General features: G+C 37.8%; 1 protein-coding gene across 1 annotated transcript; it reads right to left on the reverse strand.

The window, feature by feature from the left end:
• Window positions 1-1979: 1979 nt before the first annotated feature.
• On the reverse strand, window positions 1980-16299 carry LOC139720686 (succinyl-CoA:glutarate CoA-transferase-like). Its single transcript, XM_071632041.1, has 13 exons — window positions 16134-16299; window positions 14968-15019; window positions 14226-14299; window positions 13537-13622; window positions 13019-13069; window positions 11544-11664; window positions 10595-10686; window positions 9832-9975; window positions 7181-7276; window positions 6242-6313; window positions 4888-4985; window positions 3716-3882; window positions 1980-2626 (listed from the first exon to the last, which is right to left on the reverse strand). The coding sequence occupies exons 1-13, from the start codon at window positions 16162-16164 to the stop codon at window positions 2469-2471; spliced, it is 1242 nt and encodes a 413-aa protein (XP_071488142.1). The 5' UTR covers window positions 16165-16299; the 3' UTR covers window positions 1980-2468.
• Between the last annotated feature and the right edge of the window lie 5723 nt (window positions 16300-22022).

The following is a 22022-nucleotide window of genomic DNA, read 5'->3' on the forward strand; positions in this document are numbered from 1 at the left end:
AATGATAGAGAGTGAGGCGAGATGCGAGATTGAGATAATTGCAATGACATGACACGGGATCCATACTGGAATCCCTGAACCAGTTGTGAAAGTGTTACGTTACATTATCTGGATAATGTGGACGACTGCAGACTGCATCTGAGTTACTTTGTGTTCAACCTACACATGAAAAGAATGTCAATACCCAATATTGAAAAAAATTCAGGTACACTTTGATTAATGACCTTTACAAAGATTTCATCACAAATTTCCAGATGAGCCACCAAAATGTACTTTCCAATTCATTCTATGTTTGAGCATCCTCAGTTGCACCTATACCAGATGTTGCTAAATGTGAGGGTGCAATTGCCAGCTCCTTAATATTACATATGTACATAGCTTGCACTTGAAGTTTTTTGATACCAAATGGGATACAAGTTCTAGTGTTAGGCAGGCAGTTAATAAATCATTTCTATAATTCAAATCTGCACACTTTCCTCCCTGCAAAAACTGCAGCAGTCCTTAGCATGGCTGGCTCTATTCCATGGAGCTCCTGAGTTTGGTGTGTTCTTGTTGTGTGCCTGCTTGCTGTGGGCTGGCTTAATTGTTGACTAGCTTGACAAAGGGACATCAGCAGAAATATCAACTTACACAAAAGTTTACAAAATACAGCCAAAATTTTGGACTTTTTCATTGCATTAAGTTACATGATTTGTCTGTTGTGTTGCCTTTTGGAATTTGTTGACTTACATTGTATATACAAAGTTTAGTGTAAAATGCAATCATCACTCAAATGAAAATCAGCTAGATGTTAAGGATAAATCATCAAGATCACCTTGATAATCTCTGTCTTGGTCATGTGACTACAAACTCTCCCTCGTTTCATAAACCATTCACTTTTTGTAGGAAAAGACCCAGAGCTTCTTTTGATTTAACTAACCTTTGAATATGTACAAGGAATATACCAATACTTTTTAAAATCTCTCTGGAAAACAGTCCATCCTTGATTTGATCTTAGGTAAGCAAAGTCAAAAGATGGTGCAGTTTAATATCAGACAACAACATTGTAACAAAGAATGTATCCACAGCAAAGACATGTTAATGCCTGCTGGGGTTAAGAAATATATGGTAAACAATGAAGCTGGCCATAAGTGTCATCAAAACAACTTCAGGCAAAACTTGCACTTGACAGTGTTTGCATTTGCTATCACAACATCATACCTTTTCTTTAAAACTATTCACAGGATGAAGTCAAATCAAGGCAGTGGGAGAACTAGAAATTAAGTGATCGTTGCTCTTTTGATTTGAGCGTATCTGTGTCCTTATTACATAAAAACTACTGGAACATACATTTATATCATTAAATGAGAATAAGCTGTGCGCACTCATTTGGAAATATTTCCTCAGCAACTACAGGCCACTCCCATTGTAATGAAATTCTTAGTAACTAGCAGTTTTTGTTTGTTTTTTTTTTTAATATAAAAATCTAGTTTATCCAACCAAAGAAAGTATATAAAGATATAATATATATCCATAAATACAATTTTTCATATTTATCATATTTATCATTTATCATATTTATTCATCATATATATTCATATTTTTTATGTTAACAAAAACAATATATCGTTGCTGGGGCGACAAGACCTCGTATCTACACAATGTCAAATGTTCAGGAGAGCCAAAAAACATGGTGGCCAAAGCACTGTGGCAAATGGGATAGCCTTTCCTTTGACATGCCCTGGTGGCTTCATTTTTGGAGTAAAACAGTTGGGATTTGGACAGGACATCACTTAACCCATTTTCACCGAAATTGCAGATACAAGGTCTTGTCACCCCAGCGACGATATGTACTTTTATCTAATGTGAAAAAAATGTATTTGAAGTACTGTAGGGGATAGAAAAAATAAATAAATGAATAATATGAATAATTTGGGACCTGCATTTTCATTCTGTTATACCTTTATTTGCTATAATTGGACGGCAGTGTATTTAACTACAGCTTATACACCCTCAACATGAAAAAAAAACCAACAACAAAAACCTATAATTCTCCATTGTTCTAGATCGTTTCAAAACATCCACTGATCTTCTGAATTCAGCAGAGCAACGGTACTCTTGCTTCACAATATCACATGAGTGACGTCATGGGATTTCATCAATTACATTTTACCCTATGTATGCCACGATAATGCCTGGCAACAGCTACGTGTGTGAAATTTGGGCATAATTGACTCACTGGCACAAGAAAGGGTTAATGATGAATTACATTTCACACTGACCCACTAGGCCAAAGACAACATGAATGGCAAAATCATACCAGTGGGTCCAAACTCTGCCGAGCAGAGACTTGCCCACAATCAGCATTTCACTTCTCTGTCTCACCCAACGGCAAGTTGATTGCGGACTGTGGATATTTCAGAACGGAATCCTATGCTATTCCCTTGGTGATAGTTTCTTTGGTACTTTTCCTCTGGTGATAGTACATCTCAGACTGGGAGTGCTATGGCCTTCTCTCTGTGTAGCTCGTCGACCTCGGACTGGCTGTACCCCAGCAGGCTGGTGAGAATGTCTGCCGTGTGCTGACCCAGGGTCGGGGGAGCCAATCTCCCCTCTGGCTCTATGTTGCTGTACCTCACAGCATGGCCTGGTCAAAGAATCAAACAAGACCCTTCACGTCAATAAAAAATGTGGACTCATTGTCATAAGATATTTGCAATGTAAAGGAACATATCTCTCAGTATACAGTATGCACTTAATTACTATCTGTTTGCTACATGATGAAGTTCTGGGAGACTTTATAACATGTATCAAAGAACTGGACTATCAAATAATGATAAACAGTAAATGACAGTTTGTTCTTAACTTGTTGATAGGTTGATTTTGCTACAACACACATTCCCATAGACACCTGCCTGAACATACTTGGGACTCGTCTCCAACGGGTTAACATTATGAACATTCAGGCCACAGTACATAAACCTGAACCAAATGATTTTGGTAAGTCTATATCAGCACACTTGAGTTGAGGACAAGATCTGGGAAGAAATTATAGAATTTGCAAACATCTGTGATATATGGAGAAGTCTTTTAATCCCTATTGAGGTGCCACACATCCAATATTATGTTTGATTTATTAATGCTGCAGAGTTTAATGGTTAATACAATATTTTCCGCTACACACTATTCAAGTGTGACAACTTTCATGACCTCAAAGTTCAAATGCACTCCGTTATTCTTCATGGTGTCTCCAATTGATATGGGATGTGCCTGGTTATTAGTCTCAACAATCCTTCACAGAATGAAATTCCATTACATCCCCTGGAATCGCACATGCTGCGGTAATGTTTCCCACTAGAGTAAGCCAATGTCTGGTCTTGAGATTCCTGTAAACGCTCAGTGCTACCAGTCTAGTGTTCCAATACGGTGGTATATCCACATCTTCTCCACTGACGAGACCCCAAAGCACCTGTCAGAGAACACATCTCACCCCTGGGTCCTTCAGTGCTAACATTCCCCGTCCTTGTTACATTTAATTATGTGTCAATGCATAGTAAGTGTTTCCCTCCAGAGAATGTTCCTAATCCAAACTCCTCTCACATATTGTGACTCCAATGACTCTATTGCAGCATCACAGATTCTCTATCATTTCCTACCAATGGGCGTTCTAACTCCTGCACCCCTCTCTCCCTCCATCTCTCTCACAGCGAGACTCCAATCCACGCCTTCAGCATACCTGGTACTCTAATGTTTCCCACCGTAGGGTGCTCCATCTCAAGAATCATGTTGTTGTGTACGACTTGGGGGTCGCTGAATACCTGGCTCATGGTGTTGATTGGTCCATAGGGGAAGCCACACCCCTCCAAGGCCTCTAACCACTCCCCAGTAGTCCGCTCCAACAACCTTTCATTTATGAAAAAAAAAATATAAACAAATGATGCAGACAACAGATTTATGACTGGTGTAAAGCTTCAAGAGAACCCTCTGTAAAAATAGGTCATTCTCTCTACAGTTCATCTTGTAACAAATCTTCTCTAGAATAGGCATTAGCCCTCACCAAATATCCACTCTTGCAGTGTTTTGATTAATGTGCTTTGATCACTGATGAGATTTGACATCAATAAACTGTAAATCATCTGACTGTGCCCTGTTACCACGGAAACATTCTTGCAAAGTTTACAAGAACATGTACTGCATCTCACGGTATGTGAAGATAATATTACCCACACAATTGCCATCAAGAACTTGGAATATCCGTCTCAATTCACTGAAAATCTCATAAAGTACTACATCACTACACAGAAACACTTGTGTTCCGGTCCCTTTGCATTTGTTGTTTATCAAAGAATGGTGAGCTTGTTACATTTTGAGAGAAAATACTCACTTCATGTGGAAAAACCAAAACAAATCAGTTGCACTATCATCTGACCACACAGTTTCAATTATTCCCAGAGAATGCCACAAAAAGAACTTTCTTGATAATTTTCCACAGTCATTTGTTTAAATCTGGGCCACATTTCATTAAAAGAATTGCTACGATAGCAACTCTTGTTGGAATGGCAAGTGTCCTGGTAATGACAAGAATCCTGCTCCCTTTCCTGATTGGCTGTTGCTACAAAAAGTTGCTATTCAAGCAATAGTTGTTATGCTGTCATCTCTCATAAAAACAGGACCCTGATTTGTCGGTTCTTTATCAAGAAAATAAACTTTCTCTTCAGAGGCAAAGTCATTTGTAAATTACATAGGTGCAAACATACACACATACATACACACACACATTACACATACCTTTACACCCAATAATATCCGACTGAAAAACCGAGTACACTATCAAGAGCCTTTCAATCTCAACTGACGATACTCCTCCATACAGTAACTCTGAAAACTATTTTGGAATACACTGCATACCTCTTGGACAAGATGGGCAGCAGCTTGTCTCTGTTAGCAACTCGCTTTGCATTTCTCTGGAAGCTGGGGTCGTCTGCTAGCTCAAGAAGGTCTATCCTCTGTTGGTTAGAGTGTACACAAGAATTCAGGCCTGTTAACCTCTGTGCAATGCCTACTTGCATGAATCCATAAATATCCGTTATGAGACATAGTTAGGATGAGGGAGAACATAAAAACAAACGAGAAGTGATGATTGCTACTACATGCATATACCTCAATGTCATTTTCTGTTACTTCTGGACGATGAACACTTCAAGCGAGACATATCAGGTAAAATGTCCTTTTTTCCCTTTTGCGTTCAGTTATTTGTTATTTCCTAGCTCACCACTCCCCTGATCACCGTGCTTCATGCTTTTCAGTAATTTCCAGCCTTGTGAAGCATAGTCATATCGAATTAAAAGTGTACAATGTTTTTAGCATCTTGAGGTTGAGCCTTGCAGAAGATGCCCTCTATGCCACTATCCATGTCTGTTTTCCACCTCACTGACCCATAGTAATGTTTGTCTGCAAAACTGGATGAGACAATGCATGAATCTCTGACACAACCTCCTATACAGTTACCAAGATAAAATATACAATTTTTGCTCTGAATTCAACATTTTCCTATGCTGAACTTTGGATACTAAAATTGGTGATTAAAGCTCATAATTCCTTCAATTTGTCAAATGTGTTGGCAGAATTTTGTTTGCCTTCCATGAAGTGATTATCATTCACACGAGAAAAGAAAATCAAGATTATCAATGGTGACTATGATGAGTATCATCATATCGATAATGACAACAGGGACACTACATCTACTACATGTACTTCTACTGATACAAGTACTACAAATACCATTACTTATCACCATCACCATACTATAAAAATGATATAAATAATTAGCAACAGTTTAAATGATTACACTCTACAACACAGTTCCATACAGCATAACATAGAGATACTGTAAAAGTGGATATTTTCGCGTTACTAATTTTTCGCGCTCGGCCGGATAAGAAGAGTTTCGCGTGTTTTTAATTCCGCGGTATCAAGACATCAACTACAGGAACATATGGCAAGCAGAAATATTCGCGTGCTTTTATTTTCGCGCTAGTTTCTGATTGCGCGAAATGCGCGAAAATTTCAACACCGCGAAAATTTCCACTTTTACAGTAGGGGGAAGGAATCATAGAAATGGTGAAGTCTTCAGGTAGTTTATAAGAGGTGTGAGTTGAGTCAGTATGTTTGACGGCAGGGTGTAGTATTGGGTGGCTATTGTCACCTGGTTTAGGTATCATATGTATACAGAGAGTAATTAAAAAAGCAGGAAAAACCTCACCTTGCAGAGAGTCCTGAAATGCTGATCATTGCCAGCCCCGATTATCAGGTATCCATCACTGGTTTTGAAGGCCTAACAGGGAAGGTAAATATGCAATATGCAATATGATCTTTTGAGTCATTTGGGTCACTCATTCAGTTACACCCATTACGCTTACACATGGCCTCAAGTTTTTTCCTCCAAATTCTTATAAATCAGAAACTGGATCTGAAACTGAAACTGAAAGTAACAGATCCACTTTCGGATTTACAAGTATTTGGACGTTGCACTTCGACTGGAAGATTAATAATTTACATCAGCTCATTCAACATCAGGAGGTTACTTGTGGATCTTCAGAAATATTTCATGTCAAAACAACTTACTGCCAATCTAGTATCAGTATCTTTTTTTTTAAACTTGTGTGCCATCCCTGCGTGTCATAATTTCTGCATCAGTTTTAAGGTATTTAAATTTGTTATATCCTAAGATTGCTGTCAGATCAGCTGCATTGTAAAGCCTATTAGTGCATTGCAAAGAATAGCAAAATACAGCCCAAAAAGTGGATAGTGGTATCCTCTATAAAAAAAAAAAAAATAATGTGATGCAAGTCAAGTCCACTCAATCATAAGTGCAGCCAGTGGGTTTTAGACTGTTATTAAAATCAAACGAGAGCATCCAATTCTCACCTATCCACAAAATAGGCCTATACATCATTTGTTTTATAAAATAGGCCCGTAAATTCATGAAATTCAACCCTTTTCCCCATGTGTCTGGTACATCTACAACAGTAAACAAGACTTGAGCCGTTCATTTGGATTTTACGGGACGCATGGCTCAGTGTGGATCAGTAAACCTCAATGCATGATAACTGACCAATCAGACTGCAGAGATTCTCAAGCCCATTTTACAATTTAGCAGCTGACGCTGTCATGAAGCTCATGAAGCGTTGGCGCAGCATACCTGGTAAGGGACAATGCTCTGGTGCTGCGTTCCCCATCTCTTAGCCTCTGTTCCAGCCATCAAGTAATTTGCGGCCAGATGAGTGAGCAAGGACACCTGATTGGAGATCAACAAATCTTGGCTGAACAAAAGGGGTGTGCTGATGAGACTTTGGTGAACAAAAGGGGTGCATGGACGAGGCTCTGGTGAACAAAGGAGGTATATGCAGATGAGACTGGTAAACTATTAGGAGTTGCACAGATGAGACTTTAGAGAACAAAAGGGGTGTACAGATGAGACTATGGAGAACAAAAGGGGTGTACAGATGAGACTATGGAGAACAAAAGGGGTGTACAGATGAGACTTTGGTGAACAAAAGGGGTGTACAGATGAGACTATGGAGAACAAAAGGGGTGTACAGATGAGACTATGGAGAACAAAAGGGGTGTACAGATGAGACTTTGGTGAACAAAAGGGGTGTACAGATGAGACTATGGAGAACAAAAGGGGTGTACAGATGAGACTATGGAGAACAAAAGGGGTGTACAGATGAGACTTTGGTGAATAAAAGGGGTGTACAGATGAGACTATGGAGAACAAAAGGGGTGTACAGATGAGACTTTGGTGAACAAAAGGGGTGTACAGATGAGACTATGGAGAACAAAAGGGGTGTACAGATTAGACTATGGAGAACAAAAGGGGTGTACAGATGAGACTTTGGTGAATAAAAGGGGTGTACAGATGAGACTATGGAGAACAAAAGGGGTGTACAGATGAGACTTTGGTGAATAAAAGGGGTGTACAGATGAGACTATGGAGAACAAAAGGGGTGTACAGATGAGACTATGGAGAACAAAAGGGGTGTACAGATGAGACTTTGGTGAACAAAAGGGGTGTACAGATGAGACTATGGAGAACAAAAGGGGTGTACAGATGAGACTATGGAGAACAAAAGGGGTGTACAGATGAGACTATGGAGAACAAAAGGGGTGTACAGATGAGACTATGGAGAACAAAAGGGGTGTACAGATGAGACTTTGGTGAATAAAAGGGGTGTACAGATGAGACTATGGAGAACAAAAGGGGTGTACAGATGAGACTTTGGTGAATAAAAGGGGTGTACAGATGAGACTATGGAGAACAAAAGGGGTGTACAGATGAGACTATGGAGAACAAAAGGGGTGTACAGATGAGACTATGGAGAACAAAAGGGGTGTACAGATGAGACTATGGAGAACAAAAGGGGTGTACAGATGAGACTTTGGTGAACAAAAGGGGTGTACAGATGAGACTTTGGTGAACAAAAGGGGTGTACAGATGAGACTTTGGTGAACAAAAGAGGTGAGCAGATAAGACTTAAATAGGTAAATTGTTGTGATAGCCATAATTCCTACCAGAATTGATAACATTATTTTGATGGAGCAAAATGCAATATGTTGAATGAGGTTTGTCTCTTGAACAATTAAATGACAAACAGCTGAGAAGTGGTAGTTCTTGTGCAGGTGATGATGTACAATTGACCATGTATAATTCTAAAATGTGAGATGCAAGCATCCAGCTATGGCTGGGATGCCCATTAAAATTACCAGGACAATCAACAACAATTGTACCTACAACAATCGTGGCAAAGTGTATCGAAAATAACAAAATTTGTTACAAATTTAATGAAAAATGATCACAGTTAAAATTGTTCAGACAGCAGAGAGGGGTGATGACACGGTGACATACACTAGAAACAAAGATGTATCAAAAGCTTTCCAGTCAAACACCATGAGCAAGAACACCTGGTCAGAGAGCAATGATTACTGGCATCATTGTTATTACTAAATACACAAGGTTAATCGTTTCACACAACCAGGCTCCCCTATCCACATAGCAACTTTACACTGCTCAGTAAAATGTGTAAGGACTTTGGTACAAGTGAGACACTAATTGGCCACACACATGACTGTTGTCAGGGATGAAACTGGGACTAACAAGAGCGTCAATCATGGATGAATCAAAGATTAAATATTCAAGGTCATTATTCTCACCCTGCAAATTTTGACCTCCGAATAGGACTACAGATATAGAGTATAACTTCACTTGCACAGTACTTGCTTCATATCAGTTGGAAGAGTGCAGATGAGGTGGTCATAATACACATATAAACATTGCTATCAGTCTAGTGGACGCTAATGAGGGTCATTAGGAAAAATATCTTATTTGCCATCGAGTAAATTGTGTTTTCCCTACCAGAAAGTCAAACATCAGCAAAGGATCACCTATGTGATGGTGACTAGGAATTTCTCTCTTAAAGGAATGAGTCAGAGATTGATAAATGAATGTAATCTTTGCAACTAAAAAATGCAATTTACTAGCCAGACATGGTTGACTCATCATCTTGAATTAAAATGTTAATTCTGTGCATGGTCTGAGTGCTCACTACCCTTATCAGATCTTTAGTTTGGATTTAGTGACTTACCCTGTTTTAAAGAGTAGTCCCGAGTATACTCAGAGAGGTGTCTATGGGAAATTGGTGTTATAGCAAAATCAACCCATCCTATACGGGTCAAAAGACAATATGATTTCAATAGGTTCTACTCAGTGTATGATTTAAAACTCAATATTCAATAGCTTGGTCTTATAACAGGTGTGAGGGTCCAGTTTGCCACAACTGGACAGAGACTGACCTGTGTGGAGAGCAGGTTGGCGTCTATTCGCTGACCTTCGCCCGTCTTCATCCGGTGCAGGAGTGCGGCCAAGATGGCCCCCTTGGCGTAGAGCCCTGTGGAGAGATCCGTCATGGCCACACCCACCTTGCAAGGGTCACCTTCCTGTGTTGTTGGTATACACAAGGTCAAGGGTAAAAATGGAATTGTGACATCAAGAACTCAATACATACACTCAAGATGAGGGCGCACAGATATGAGTGGAACTCGCTCAAACACACGAATACAGGTACTAAGTGGCATGCTTGAATGTAGGAAACTACACACTTGCTATAAAAGCAAACAAAGTTAAATGGTGGTAAACTCTGGGGTAAATAGTGTCCTATTCATTAATCTTCACTGCTAAATGACATACTGCACAACTAGAGTCAACTGCTAGGCCTTTATTGAACAGCTCTACACATTGACTTCTTTTTTTCTTTTTTAGGTAGGGGGTGGGGGTACTCTTCAGTCTGTCACAAAAGACAACATACATCAAAGATCAATGCGCACACAAGCAATTTCTGTTCCCTTTATTGATATTTCATTTAATACTTCAAAGATAATACAGACACAATTGTAACATTTCATACGAAAAACTACAAACATGCAAAAACTTTGCCTGATCCTAAATTATCACCTGTTACATGTACATTGTACATGATACTACAACACTTGTGTGTCCATTATGTCTTGTTTATGCAACAAACCTGGTCTATATTCTTGTACTTAAAATCTATCTCACCTGAGGTCCTGTGATATTCATTAAGCCCCCCATGCCCGACGCCGTCAAATCGTAGCCACCCCTCTTGGAGTATGGTCCACTCTGGCCATAACCTGTTGGGAGGGAACATTTCATCAGCTGTCATCGTCATAGCAACAGAGCAGCAAAATTCTTATCTGTTCACATTACCACTAGGCTAAAACTGGTATCATTCTCAACAGAGCAGAATAGCAGCACTCATACATATTTACATTACCTCAAGACAACTCTGAGTTATTTCCACTATCCCGCACTACTTTAAATGTTTTTTACATAAAACTGAAATCCTCTGACATCAAAAAAAGAAATTGAGGTGGATTACAAAATACTGTAAAACATGATACAGTATATTCGCGGCACAACATTTTTGCGAATTGGAGCCGACAGCCTTTTTCGTGACAAGAAATTTTGGCGAATTGCCATTTGCGTTCAATGCATTAGTGTAGATAAGAAATTTCACATGCATTTTAATTTCGCGAATCGTGGTGCTCACGAAGTTAAAATGCATGCGAACATTCCTCGTTTTACAGTAAAACACAATTTCTAATTCATTTAAAAAGTTCGCATACAGTCACTTGTATGACATTTTGACATTGGAACATACACATGTAAGTGGGGTCACTTGATAAGAATCAGCTCTAGGCAGTTTTTGTCGACAAACCATTTGATTGCATTTTATTCCACTCATATTGTAAATTTAGATCAAAACAAAGGAAGTTTACATCATGTCATGGGGCAACACCCAAATTTTTCAATCAAGGAAAAAAAAGTAAGAATATGCAAGTACTTTTTTCCTATTTGTATACCATTGCAAAAACAAAGGGACCATAATTCAGAGTGCCTATAAGAATGTTCCTTGTCATCTATCATTAAAAGTTTGATACAAAGTGGAAAGCATTAATGAGTTCCCTTCTTTGGGTGACTAAATTACCTGTGATGGAGCAGTAGATGAGGCCAGGGTTAACAGTTTTCAGCTGATCGTAGCCCAATCCAAGCTCCTCCAACTTCCCTGGGATGTAATTTTCCAGTAAGACGTCACTTACACCAACAAGCTGAGGAAAGGAGAACACAGCAAGATGAGCAACTCACATCGAGTAATTCTTTGCCTGTTTTGTGTCACAACAAGTTTGTGGTCTAAGCTCATCTCCCATCTTAACCCGTTGAGAACAAGCTGATTTTGCTATAACACACATTTCCCATAGATTATACTCAGGACTGTCCTTTCCTAACCCACAAACTGTATGATTCTACAATTCCTAAAGACCACACTGTGTTTCCTCCCTTCCTATGCTAGAAGTGGAGGTTCCTTTCTCTTCTCTCTCTTTTTTTTTTTTTTGTATGGTTTTGTGCTAGGTTGACACCATTTGCTAACTATTGCTAAAGTCACCTGGCCAAAAGAGGACAGCATCATTTGTCCAATTCCTTGTGTGTGTGTGTGTGTGTGTGGGGGGGGGGGGGGGGGGGGGGACCACATCAATACCCCCCCCCCCCCCCCCCCCAATCTTGATTGAAAGTCAAGTGGGATCTTTAACTAGTGTGAGTTGTGGTTCTGTGGAAGGAGGGAATTTCCTCTTCATGTCCTATCCAAGGGACAGGGTATTCTGTCTCTTTCTCGAAGGGATGACATATGATTAGAAATGGCATTGCTCTGCTGGTCTAGGTCGAATTAAAGCCCAAGTTATTTGACTGCTAGGCTAACACACTACCAACTGAGTCACCTTACCACCCTGTTAGAGTTGAAATAATTTTTCTTACAAGGGAGTAGTATTCCCAAATATGGTACTTCATGTACTGTGTTCTCTGTGGGGTCAGAGTTTTGTGCAGTCAAATACAACATCTACTGCATATGTGCATGCCGAATATTTCGCATGGTTTTTAGTTACGCGATTTGGGTGGTATACGTGAATTTGAAAACACATGAAAACATCAACTCTGATCCCGACATGAATGTCATGTGCATGCCTACACTTCTCCATTCAGTACTGTATTTCACAATCGGGACTTTAACCACTCATAAAATTGTAAGGAAGTCCCAATTTGTTAAAAATTAGACTTGCTAAATATATGGCATGTATTCCTAACAGAAGTATTGCACCAGATTACTACATGTATATTTCAGATCATCTGCACTCAAGGCTGACATTCACACCATGTTCATGAAAATCCCAAATTAATTTTGAAGGTCTTGTCTGCAACAATAGCATTGCTTGGCTTACTGCAATGGAGTGAAAGAAAAAATGTTGTTTTCTTCATGAAGCTCAAAAAACATTACAAGAACATGAAACTTTAATAGAAAATATTGCATGCTATTCATAGCAAGCATCAGTGATCAATCCATACACCATATAAAAACCATAATGAATTGTGGCAAACTTTAATCTAAAAGAAAGTCACTGTAAAGCTTACCTTTTGAACAACTTTAATTCCTTCCGGGTGCTTCAGATTCACAGCCAGACTCTGAAATGTAACCAGAAACTTGATCCTTATAAAATCCCTGAAGAAACCTCATGAATCTATAATGTTCATCACTCAGAACTTACGATCACATTGATAAATGAATATTATGGGCACAAAGGAACGCATGAAAAAAAAAATTAAATATCTTTTATTCTTCAGTCAATACTAGTGATGCAATCAGGAAGTGTCTCAGGACAGCAATATCCATACATTCAGTAAATGCCACTAAAAATTTTGTGAAGCAGATTTCACATATTATTATCTGATACATAATGTACAGGTTTGTTTTCTTTATTATGAATGTCTGCTCTGTCATAATAACTGCAGAGTTGATCAATTATCAATCTGTTTATAATCACAATGTTATTGCCAAACTCTACATATATGCAAAAGAAAATACCCGGGTATGGATATAGTTATATATCAAAGATTTGTCACAGGAACTTAAATTCATATCAACATATTACCTTTTTGTTTCTGTTGATTGAGAGAAAGTAGCAACTCTCCCCGGCAATGAAAGGTGGGCCCCACTCTCTTGTTTCATCACCTACACCTGTATGGGAGAAAGACTACATTTTTAGAGACAGTTTTCAGCATGTCAGCATCATGGGGAAATTTCAACAGGCAAATCAGATCCTTGGGTTGAGTTGATATCACTGTTGGCTGGACAATGACATTCACTACTCAGTTTCCATATAATTTCCATTGTCACTCTGATTATGACATGATCAAAAAATCTTTTGTTCTGCACTTCTTCACTTCGGGTTTGAAAGTCTATGTTTACACTGATTTCAAACACCTGACATGATTCTCCATTGTATCACTAGTATACATTCAATCTTTATCTGCTAGACTACTTGAGCTTATAAGATAAACCCAATCACCTCCACATATTGGATTTTGGGTATGATAACCTCTTTCAAACATTTCTAAATTTTCTCTCAAACTCACTACATATTTGGTCTCCTTCTTTATTCACACCCAACCTAAATTCCAGTACCAGACAGTGTCTCACATTGCTGGTAATTATCATTCATAAATTACAGGTACATAACTTGTCTATTCAGACTAATTGCTTTGAGCTGTTACTGATTGTAAAACTTACTGTAATAAAGATCAGATGGTCTAACTACAGGAAGAGTCTATCAATTCTCACCTGGTCTCTCAACTTTGATAATTTCTGCTCCAAGGTCACCAAGAAGCATTGAACAGAATGGGCCAGCCAATACCCTGTGGGCAAACATGGAGAATAAGCTTTTCAGTGTTTGGGGGCAAACAAAAACCCTACATTCTTTCTTCCCTGATAAGTTCACAAATGAACAAAACAGGTACAAGTTACGAGAGAAAGTTAATCCCACCTGTGAAAATAATACTTTTGATGAAGTGCACTGATACAATGTGCTTTGTAGAATGAAAAAATATATTAATGTCAATTGGAATCCTGAACAATCCAACATATGCTGCCATGGCAAAATTTCATTTTATGTATACATCTGATTTTTGATCTATCATTGATAGATAGCCACCCTTATTATTTTAAACAAAATATATTCTCCTTGCCAATTACTCAGTTGGATATAATACAGATATTGAGCATGAATGATAGAATGATGCTGGCAATGCAAGTCACATTGGTCCTGTCAACTCAGAAGAAGAACGGTTTGATTACAATCACCACAATGTGTCAAGAGCACAATTTTTCTTCAGTTATTTTTTTTTTTTCATTCTTTCCATTTTTAAGGCAAACTTTGCTTTCATTCTTAGGTTTTTGACTTCCCTCAGTTTGTAGACAGAAATCAGCAAATATGATGAGTGAATACGAAATGACATGCCATATCCATCCTCATCTATTTCATGTCAATGGTCACTGGAGAATTTTCCTTTTGATGATCACTCACCTTGTCATATCAACAACTCTGATCCCACTCAGTGGATTTACTGCCATCGATGCTGCCGGGAAGAAAAAAAAATTATATGCCATTTTATCTTTATGGTACAGAACTTTCATTTTTCCCCTATTTTCTTTTATTTCAGTGGATATAAAAATTCTGATATAAAAGAGGTCAAAATATTCTATTTTCTAAAATTTATAAAGTAAATATCGATAGTAAAAAGCTGTGATTTGAGTTTTACAAGCACTACTTGATTGATTCTAATGTTGTTAGTTTTACGAGCAAGGTATAACTTCTCTTGCATGTTCCGCTTTCCTAATTGCATGTTAAACCTTACATAATACAATTACAAATGTCACATGCGGAATGTAAATTGTATCACATCTTGTTGCTACCCATGTGAATTAATGCTCAGGAAAATCTGGAAAAATCAAGACTGGTTATCTAGCGTTAGAACTCTATTAGAAGAAAAAAAAAATGAATGTGTCGTAAGTTCGTATTGTTCTATTCAAACCTGAATGTCAAAAGACAAACAAGTTCAATTTCCATACTGCTAGATGTATGCAACAGTTTGACTGTAGTGTGAGTGTAGGCCTTCTGACACAAATGTAATGTTGACGTAGACGTAGAGTGACTAACGTTAGAATGTCTAGACATCGGGGTAGACCTAGTGCAAATTTGACAATGTCAGTACCTGTTAAGATAACCGCAGCAGCGACCCCATACGGACAAATACGTACCGTACTGTGTTACAGCGCCCCGCGACGGGGTTACTGTTAAGACGGCTTCAACTGATGAGCAAATGTCTTCTTCTTCCAGGTGAAGCAGATTACTGACCTCTGGGAAGCGTATTTTCGTACTTTTTCCTCCAAATGGACATTTACAAATAAACCGCATTTAAACATTTGAAAAGTGACACGTAAAATGACAAATGAATGTGGACTGTTTAGCTCCTGTTTGTCTTTCACACTGCGCAACACATTCAAACCAGTTCAGTTGAGGACTAGATATTCTATATCTCACACGTATTTGTACGTGTGGGGCTAAATAGGTGCCAAAGGTGGGTGCTTCTGATCTTGCATTGTCTGTAACGTCAAATCGCATTTCTGTATCTAGGAACAAGATGTAAGGACAAAAAATGATAGAAGTGGTGCCACTTAAACTACACTCACCATATTGCCGTAATGGAATGATGAATTTCATGTTTGTCGAAAAGAAATTACATTCGTGAAGAGTGACGTTAGCCAACAGTCAAAACCTGTTTACCTGCTGCTGCAGCTGCCCAAACACAGGAGGCAGCTGCAGGATCCAGGGCCCACACACGGCACCACACCACCGCCAATCTAGTCTAGCTTCTGGACTCTTTTTACTCGTAGCAGTGATCGTGTACACGTCAAGCCGTATGAGGGCGTGACACCCGAGGATTGCGATACGCCGAGTCTCTCGAATATCGCAATCAGAAAGTTTGCGCCCTCTCTTGGCACCAAGGAAAAGGGGACGGAGCCCAGACTAGATTGGCGGTAGTGATTTCTCTCTATTTTTTTTTCAACTTTGTACAAAAGAATAGGGCCCAATAGTGGCCATGACTATTCGTATCATAATTAGAAATGTTCTTGATTTTGCGATCTTGTTTGTGGCAGTGCAACAGGATTTGGTAAGAGAGAGGTATTTCAGTCGGCTACACTGTGTCCGAGTGAATCCATAAACACTTTGAAGATCGAGGCACTGATTCTAAATATCAAATTGATATTATATGCAAATTGACAGGGTATACTACGACTGCAGTCGACTGTTTGTTGTACTTGTGTGCCAATCCTATAAGATGAAGCCTTGAACTTCTGGAACCCCCCTTTTTTTAGCCAAGTATAAACGTTAAGTAGGTTTACAATCGGATTTCTATATCTGGAGAACAATAATTCACAACACAACCACAATAGTAAAACTGTCAGCATAGGGCCTGAATACCGCCACGCAATTTCAAATAAAAACATCCACAAATCTTTCTGAGTGTGGGATCTGACGCTGAAATTACTAGTAATAAGTGATTTCATCGATAAAATATGTAGCCATCAAAGCTTTATGTGTTATAAAATATAACAGGTTAGAATACAAAAACACGCTTTGATTACGCGAGCATAAAAGGTTTCCCGCGTTGAGCTTCACAAGCTTAGGAATAGTATTTTATCAGTTTTGATTAAAAAAAAAAATAAGCTGGTATTTTCTTCAGACCTAATTTACCAAAGGAAGATAAAGATATCACATGTTTGATGGAGAAATTACGTGGCAAACCTTATACACGCTATGTATCCAAAAATTGAATAGGCATTGTTTTCCCGAAGGTTCGTTAATCTGAAAATAAGAGAAACTTTATTATTTTGAAGGTTTGATAGCCCCCACCCCCCCCAAAAAAAAAACAACAAAAAACAAACATCAAACAAACAAACATATGAAACAAGGTTCGTAAATCCAACAAATGGAAAAATTGCATACTTATAACCAAACATTCGGAATTACTAACCGATATCGTTTTATATTAACGAACCTTCGGGATTGCAAACTTTTTTTCTTTATATTTCTTTTAGGGGCCGCTATACAAACGAACATTCGGAAGACCAATCCTTTAGTATTTTAAACGAACCTTAGTTTTGGATTACTGAACCATCGTAATAATAAACCCTGAAAATGAACCTTCAGAAAAACAAACTGTAACCAGAAATAAGAAATTTCTGACTCCAGAATTATTCAGCATTTAACAATCCCAGCGGATCGATTATTATACAAGTCTGATATTCACATTGCATTATAAAGATGATGCCATGTAACCATCAGGAGGTAAACTAGCTGTAATCATCAAGAAGGCAAGAGAGCCTCCTTGATATAACAGACAAACTCCACAACACCATGCTGAAGGGCATAGATATAAATCAGACACTTGCTTATATCGTATAGTGCAAAATAGATTTATTAATTATTCATTAACAATACTTTATGATACCACAGTCTACGGGGTTCACCCCTCAGAACAACACGACATGATAACAACATGCTATGGACTCCTATAAAGTTTATCTAGCTGCCCTAGATTTTTGATCCTTCATTGTTGGACGATTTTTAAAGATGTTCATTAACAGCATGATTAAAGGAGAAATATCTGGTATTTCCATTGAAACATAATACTAGTACGTTACCGTTAAGACAAAATTGCAATATGTCGATCGTGTCCCACACTGCGCATCATCAATTTTTATACTATCCACGCAGCTGATGTTCAATGCATATAAATGCAATTTTACTAATAGCTGGGCTCGAAAGTAATATCATCTTAGTGTTAGATGCACCTTATTATACCCCTGTTCAAATTATGTTAGATTCTTTGAAATTACAATCCGTTAAACATAGACTGGAATATAATTATAATGTATTTATGTACAAGATTTTGAAAGGCCTTGCTCCCGAATATCTAAGACGAGTTTCACCTCAGCGAACTAATCCATACTCTACGAGATCAGTCTCCATGCACCAACTATATCTAGCTAAACCCAAGTCCGAGTATAAAAAGCAGTCTTTTTCATACACAGCAACTACCCGTGTTTGTTAAATCCTCCGCCTCACTGCCCCTTTTTAAACGCAATGTCCGCAACATCCAGGTGATTACCAGCAGTAGTTAATTTCTCGTTTCTTTGAAAGTTGTACACATGATTGTATTCTTCCTGTCACCTTTCTTTCTCTCCCTCTCTCCCTCCCCCCCCCTCTCTCTCTCTCTCTCTCTCGCTCTATCTATCTACAGAGGCTCTCCACTTTTATGAAATGTATTATTGTGTGTGTTTGTATATTATTATTATGTATATATTTTATTGTATCATAAATGTGATTTGTTCCAGCAGGGCTCCCTTGGAAAGCAGGCCTTGCGGCTTGAATGGGACTACCCTGCTTTTATAAAGAAGACAATAAATAAATTAAAAAAAATCATCTGTGATGTGTAAATATTTGCTAAACCATTTACTTCCGGGTATTGCTTTCCAATAGGTGATCTTCAACCACACAGACAAGAGAAAGTCCACTCCCATTTAAAAAAAAAGAGAAGTAAAATGCATGTCTTTTCAACAGTATGGTTTTGCGGGAGGTAATTTGCTAGTCGTATCTTATTCAATTTTGCCCCCATTTTTTTTTTTTTTGGGTGTGTGTGTGTGTAAATGAGAATGACCTGTATATCCTCCTGCATTCACATTGATGAGCACGAGGCCCACTAAAAAGAAGTGTTCGCTTTCAAAGTCATAAGACAATTTGAGTCGCTGTGTACCTGGGTCTGTGAAGCATTCTGCTTCTCATCATTACAATGTCATGCTGTATTATCATCCTTCGATCAACGCGGCTTAATGTGTAGCATTACAAGTTTGTTTCCTTTTGCTCTGTTTTGCTTTACTGCTATATAGGTCAGCACTAACACCTTTACAGGGAAAATAGATGTGTGTAACACTCCTGTTACCGGTAGGCCTACTTCAAAATCCATTCAGTTAATAAAATTAAAAGAATTGGCATATTGTTATCGCCACGTATCAGCACATGCCATGTGAACATAACAGCGAGTATTGTTGTGATGGTTAAGTGTGCTATTTACAAGTACATAACGACAAACCCTTAAATCTTAAGTTTCGGCTAATAAACATTATTTCATTATCAGAAAAAAAACTAGTGAGCAATAGTTTATTGTCGAATAAATGAACCTTCGGAATAACAGGCATAGCTTTCTGATTAAAGAGCCTATCAGTTTGGAAGAACGCACCATTTTAACCAGCACCATATTCCTCACGAATATAGCACTTTCAGCATAATCTCTTTTAAAGGCAAGCCACAAGTGTTTTGGTAAAAGGACGCATGGAATAATGTTGCTTTTACGTTTAGATGAAATAGTTTGACTATGAAAGTTCTTACTATGAATAAATTCCCTCAGAGCGTTTGTATAAGTTTATAATTGGATGAATCCTGCGAGTTATGTTGGTCAGGGAGTGAGTTTTCGTAACGTATACGTTTCCCACCTGCACTTTTTCCATGGAAATGAGATAATAAAGTTACTTTAATGTGTTCTATAGTGAGATATGGGAGGAGTTGCTTGCAGTTGAGCTATAAGGCTGTCATAATCCTTGAGGAGAAATCTCATAGCAGGGTATCACTTATGTTTCGTTGAATCTTGAAATACCTTATGGAATTCGTCAGTGAAATCCGTCTGTATTTGACTCGATCTACTGAGTATATAAAAAAATAACAAAAACACGAACCTCTTCGTTATCCTACCCGCTGGCGCAATCCAATGAATTTCACGTGCCTTTGTTGACCATGACAATTTTTTTTATTCCTATCTACAATCAGGCTTAAGCCTGATTGTAGAGACAGAAATATATTTTGGCACGATCGACTATTTGAATCTGGTTCCTATATTGGATATTTTGTATATGATAATGATATTATTACTGTTATTTATTATCATTATCATTTTTTTTTTTTTTTGGGGGGGGGGTCTTGTTTTAAACATCTTGCTAGAGTTGCTTTACCAAAAATATGACTTCTGTGGCACGGGATCCCTTAAATCTATTTGAATTTTTTCCAGAATGGATAATATTGTTGAATCATTATTTTTAGAAATTTACATCCCAGGGATTAGGAATATTGTGGTCGGCATTATGTACAGACCTCCAAACTCCAATATCAAGGATTTTTTAAACTTACCTTTCAGATTTGATAAAATCCCCAGTTTTTAAAAATAAGGATTGTTTCTTCCTCGGCGACTTCAATATTGACTTACTCAAGTTGGAAAATGATACTGCCGCACACGAGTTTCTTCAAACATTTTTGTCCTCTTCTTTTCTTCCGCTTATTTCGAAACCTACGCGTGTCACTGATCACTCTGCTACTCTGATCGACAATATGTTTTTTAATACCCTACCCCTTATTAATTCTTATATAATTCTTTCAGATATGACAGACCATTATCCAATTATGACTCATTTTGCGCTTAAAACCTCAGTTAATAATGTTAAATTTTTTTCATCTCCTTTATTGAGTCGTAGAGTCTCGTCTGAAAAGCTAGCTAGTCCTGATGCGGTTCTCGAAACTGTTGATTGGTCAAGAGTATTTGAAAGTGATGATATTAATTTGTCTTTTGATTATTTCATGGAAACATTTAATTATCATTTGGATAATGTAATTCCGAAACAAAAAAATAAACCAGATTATAAAAAGACACCTAGGTTGCCGTGGACTACAAAATCAATTCTTCGGTCGATTAACAGGAAAAATCGATTGTATTATAGATACAAATTGGAAAAAAAATGAGCGATCAAAACGTAAATATACACTTCATATAAAAATACTCTAACTATGATTTTACGTTCTGAAAAGAAAAGATATTATTTTAAGCAATTGCAAAGATATAAGTTTGATATGAAAAATACTTGGAATGTGTTAAAGCAAGCTATGAATGTTTCGAGTAAAAAATCTGGTTTCGACAACATTAAGTTGAATGATGAAATCATCAGTGACCCTGTTCACATTGCAAATGCTTTCAATTCTTACTTTTCAAAGATAGGTGAAAATTACGCCCAAAATATTCCTGCGTCAGAGCATCATTTTACTGAATATTTAGGCCAGCGCAATTCCAATTCTGTTTATTTTACTCCAACTAATAGACATGAGATTATTGATATTGTATCTTCTTTTAAGAACAAGAGGAGTTCTGGGTATGATGATATAGATAATTTCATTCTTAAAGGTGTTATATTTTCAGTTGCTGATCCACTTGTTCATATATTCAATTTGTCAATTTCTAATGGTGTGTTTCCTGATAAGATGAAACTGGCCAAAGTAATTCCATTATTTAAGAAGGGTGATAAATCCGATGTCAGTAATTATCGTCCAATTACATTATTATCATCGTTGTCCAAAGTTTTAGAGAAACTCATTTATAAGAGAACTATTGGTTTTTTGAAGTTGCATAATATTTTTACTAATTCGCAATTCGGTTTTCGAGAGAAGCATAGTACAACTCATGCTCTTTTATATTTTAT

This window comes from Diadema antillarum, unplaced genomic scaffold, assembly GCF_040938485.1.
Source record: "Diadema antillarum isolate AM-2024a unplaced genomic scaffold, OU_Dant_1.0 scf00000131, whole genome shotgun sequence".
NCBI classification, from domain to species: domain Eukaryota; kingdom Metazoa; phylum Echinodermata; class Echinoidea; order Diadematoida; family Diadematidae; genus Diadema; species Diadema antillarum.